This window comes from Pterocles gutturalis, unplaced genomic scaffold (assembly GCF_000699245.1).
Source record: "Pterocles gutturalis isolate BGI_N339 unplaced genomic scaffold, ASM69924v1 scaffold22007, whole genome shotgun sequence".
Taxonomy (NCBI): domain Eukaryota; kingdom Metazoa; phylum Chordata; class Aves; order Pterocliformes; family Pteroclidae; genus Pterocles; species Pterocles gutturalis.
The window spans coordinates 1-3413 of NW_010113359.1; the positions used below are offsets into that span (position 1 = coordinate 1).

Below are 3413 nucleotides of genomic sequence, written 5' to 3' on the forward strand. Positions count from 1 at the left end.
GGCTCCAGTTGGGCGAGACTGAACCGAACCTGTCTTATCCCGGCTCGGCCTGGCCCGGCCCTGCCCGGTTCTGCCGCGGTTGAGTGAGGCCTTTCCCCTGTGTTCCCTCTGCAGCATGGAGTTCCAGGCCGTGGTGATGGCAGCGGGAGGCGGTTCCCGTATGACGGACCTGACCTCCAGCATCCCGAAGCCGCTGCTCCCGGTGGGCAACCGGCCCCTGCTCTGGTACCCACTGAACCTCCTGGAGCGTGCTGGCTTCGAAGGTGAGGTGCAGCGGTGGCTTGGGGCATGGGTGGAGGCGATGTGCTTACTCTGGTCTCTTCAGCCTTCCCGTGGCCACCTCCGCCACTCCTGTTTGTTGCCCATCTTGTTCTAATGGTCTGTTGTAAGTTCCCTATTGATCGAGAGAATTACCTTAGCAGGAGGTCTCTTCTCTGCACTGAGGCTATGCCGTTGACCTATGTCACATCTTTTCTTTAATTCTAGACTGCGCCTCCTGTGCCTGCACCCCTTTCCCCCTCTTTTCCCCTTGCCAAGGCTTTTCCCAAAGACACTAAGGTGTCTTTTCCAGTGTTGTTACCTGGGAGTTTCTAGTTTCTTTCTCTGAATCATTAATGAGAGTGGTGTGAGAAGCATGTTGGCTCTTTTGGGATATCTCTTGGTTTGTTGTTTTACTCTGTCCTGAAGTTCAGGCTCCATCTGAGGCAGTTAGTCCTTGTTGTTGCAGCATGGAGCCAAGTGCTAGCTTTTTGACAGAACAGGGCAAAGAGAAGTGGCAGACTTAGAATGCTCACCTGTGGGCCTTATTTCACAGGATGGCTAAGGCAGTATTTGGTACATGGTGAGGTTCTTTACGTTTTTGTTTACCTTTTGAGTGGTGAACCAAATCTTTCTGTGGTGTTCCCCTTGCTGCTTATAAAACTTCTTATTGACATCTTTCATGGCTCTGTTTTTTCACATCTGTATTTGTCCTTTGCCTTTCTGCTTCTCTTGCGTGACTGTGTGATTATTCTATACCCCATCCTGAGAATGTGGCTTTTTCTCTGACTGCGTATTTTCTCTGTGAAGATGTAAAGATCAGTTCATGGTTATCCATGTCAGCCTCCTACTGTTTCATTGTGAAGGAACAAAAGAAAGAGCAAACTTCAGACTTTGCCTTTACTTTGTTTCATTAAGAAATCCTTAACATCTTTTTTCCCTTGGAATTCCTTTTTGCCTGCTGTTTGTTGAAGTCTGCTTTCTGAATGTCCACTTTCTTTGACTGTTCTCCTTCCTCTTCTTTTGCTAGGTTCATACTTTTATCCTGTGATATGGATGTATGGGTAGCTAAAATTTCTCTGTAACCAGTCTCATGTGGCTCTTTATAACTGTTCAGAAATAACCATTTCCACTTGATGCTCTTGACCACTAGTAGGTGGTGTTACAGTCAGATCTTTCTCAGTTCTCACACATAGCTCTTCAGCTTACCTACCCCCTGTGAAAATTTGAACGTGAAGGGTTGTACGTGCAGTTTCAGTAAGCAAGCTGCCGCCTTCCTGCTCTTCTCTTGCGTCTGTCCCCTGACCAAGCTGTATGTTTCTGTGTTAATACTCCAACTACATTAATTCTCTCCCTGGATCACAATTCTAAGTATTACATGAGGCTCTAGTTCCTCATACTTGCTTATACTAATAAGTAGGTATTCCACAGTCTGATTCACTGCATCCCTTCTGTCCCAGCTGCAAGTGTTTCATCTCTCCTAATAAATATTAGGGGACCTTTGTCCAACTCACCAGATTTATGCTGAACTGCAGGCTTATAACTTCCACCTGACACCAATTTCTTGTCCATTGGTTACTTCTTTCCCCAGTTGAAGGTGTGGTTTCAATCCCTCTCTCTAGGTTCTTCAACCTGGTTTGAATCCAAGTTGGCCTCCAGTGTGGAAGTGGGAGGGGAGCCCTCCTGGGTCTCTGGTGCCAAACTGTCACAAGTCTCACGTTTGTGCTTCCTTCCTCTTTTCTGCTAACAGATTCAGGATGAGTTCAGTTTTGATTGATACAGGTTTATTCTTAGTGTGTTTTCATCTTAACGCAGGAGCTTCCTAGGCTGAGGGCTGTATTATTTCCCATACTTCTCTGTTAAAATTGCACGTGGAGCATGATGTTACAGTGTTGGGGTTTTTTTGCAGGGAAAGATATTTTAATTTGAGAGTTTGACTCTTACTTTTCCTTCTAGTTCATGTGGCCAGGGCAAAAGGTTTCTTGCTGTTTAGTTCTCTCAGGCTTGTCTTTGCAGAGCTTCTGTTCTCGCATTCTTCATTTTGGAAAATATGGTTTCATGCCACTGTTGTTATCCTTCAAATTTACCTTTTTCTTTTGTAGGCGGAATGAATTTGTTGTTCAGATGTTACTCCACTCCCTTGCCAAGCTGGTGTTGAGAAATAGTTTAACCGTTGTATTGTAATACTGTGGTTGGTGCTGTTTTCCATAGAGGATTATACAGAATCAGGGTGGGCAAAAGACAAAGCTCTGAAGTGTTGGTAACGTTAATGGAGGGTCTCATTCATCTGTTTGAGGACATAGGGTTTGAGGTTGCTCACTAATGATAGAAGACGTTTCTGTTCTGTCCTGCTAACTCATGCCGCTCACATGCATGTGTCACTTTCAATAACAACCCTCCACCTGCACAAGAGAGAGACTGTTTTCATATTTAGTAGTTTTGCTTTTGCAAAAGTTACTGTTGCCAAAAGAGCTTGGTTTGTTGTAGAACCAAGTTATGTTACTTAAGCCTATTGACAGTTTCGTCAGGGTTTGTAAATAAAAAGTGAATGTATTCTAGTTGTGATGACTATAAATTGGGGTTTTTTTGCTTGATTTCATCCCACTTTCCTCTGTCCTAGAGGTCATTGTGATTACAAGGAAGGAAATCCAAAAGATGTTAAACTTGGACACAAAAATGAAGCTGGATTTTGTGTGCATCAGTGACAACATGGACATGGGCACAGCAGATTCACTGAGACATATTCATCAGAAAATTAAGGTATTAATGTCTTTTATTGAACTTGACTAGAAGACGTTTGTTTATAATAATTTTTTTCATTGTACTTTACGAGCTGGCCCATGTAATAATATTGCTGGTAACTGAATTTCCTGATCTTCCGAAGAGCTAAATTTTGTAAAGGTCATCTCATGGGGGAACTCAAACAAAGACTCTAAATTACTAGAATTGACAGCTAGGAAGGCTGGAGCAGATCCAGGCTGGGCACAGGCTGCTTCTTAGTGTTAGCTTTCTGGCAGGTTAATTAAAAGGTTGTAAATATTCGTACAGTTTGTGATATGATGTGTGATAGCTGTTGTCCAGTTAGTGCTTGGGGAAGTAGTTCTGCACAAATGTTCTTTCTTGACTTAGTTTAGGCCGTACACCAATGTGTAGGG

At 43.7% G+C, this 3413-nt stretch overlaps 1 protein-coding gene across 2 annotated transcripts in view; it reads left to right on the plus strand.

Annotated features, from left to right (window-relative positions):
• Positions 1–115: 115 nt before the first annotated feature.
• The window catches only part of EIF2B3 (eukaryotic translation initiation factor 2B, subunit 3 gamma, 58kDa), a 101231-nt gene continuing 97933 nt past the window's right edge, over positions 116–3413 (plus strand). For both annotated transcript variants that reach the window (XM_010074471.1, XM_010074472.1), the window contains exons 1-2: positions 116–263; positions 2879–3018. In XM_010074471.1, the coding sequence (XP_010072773.1) occupies positions 116–263; positions 2879–3018 (288 nt within the window). The remainder of the gene's footprint in view (positions 264–2878; positions 3019–3413) is intronic.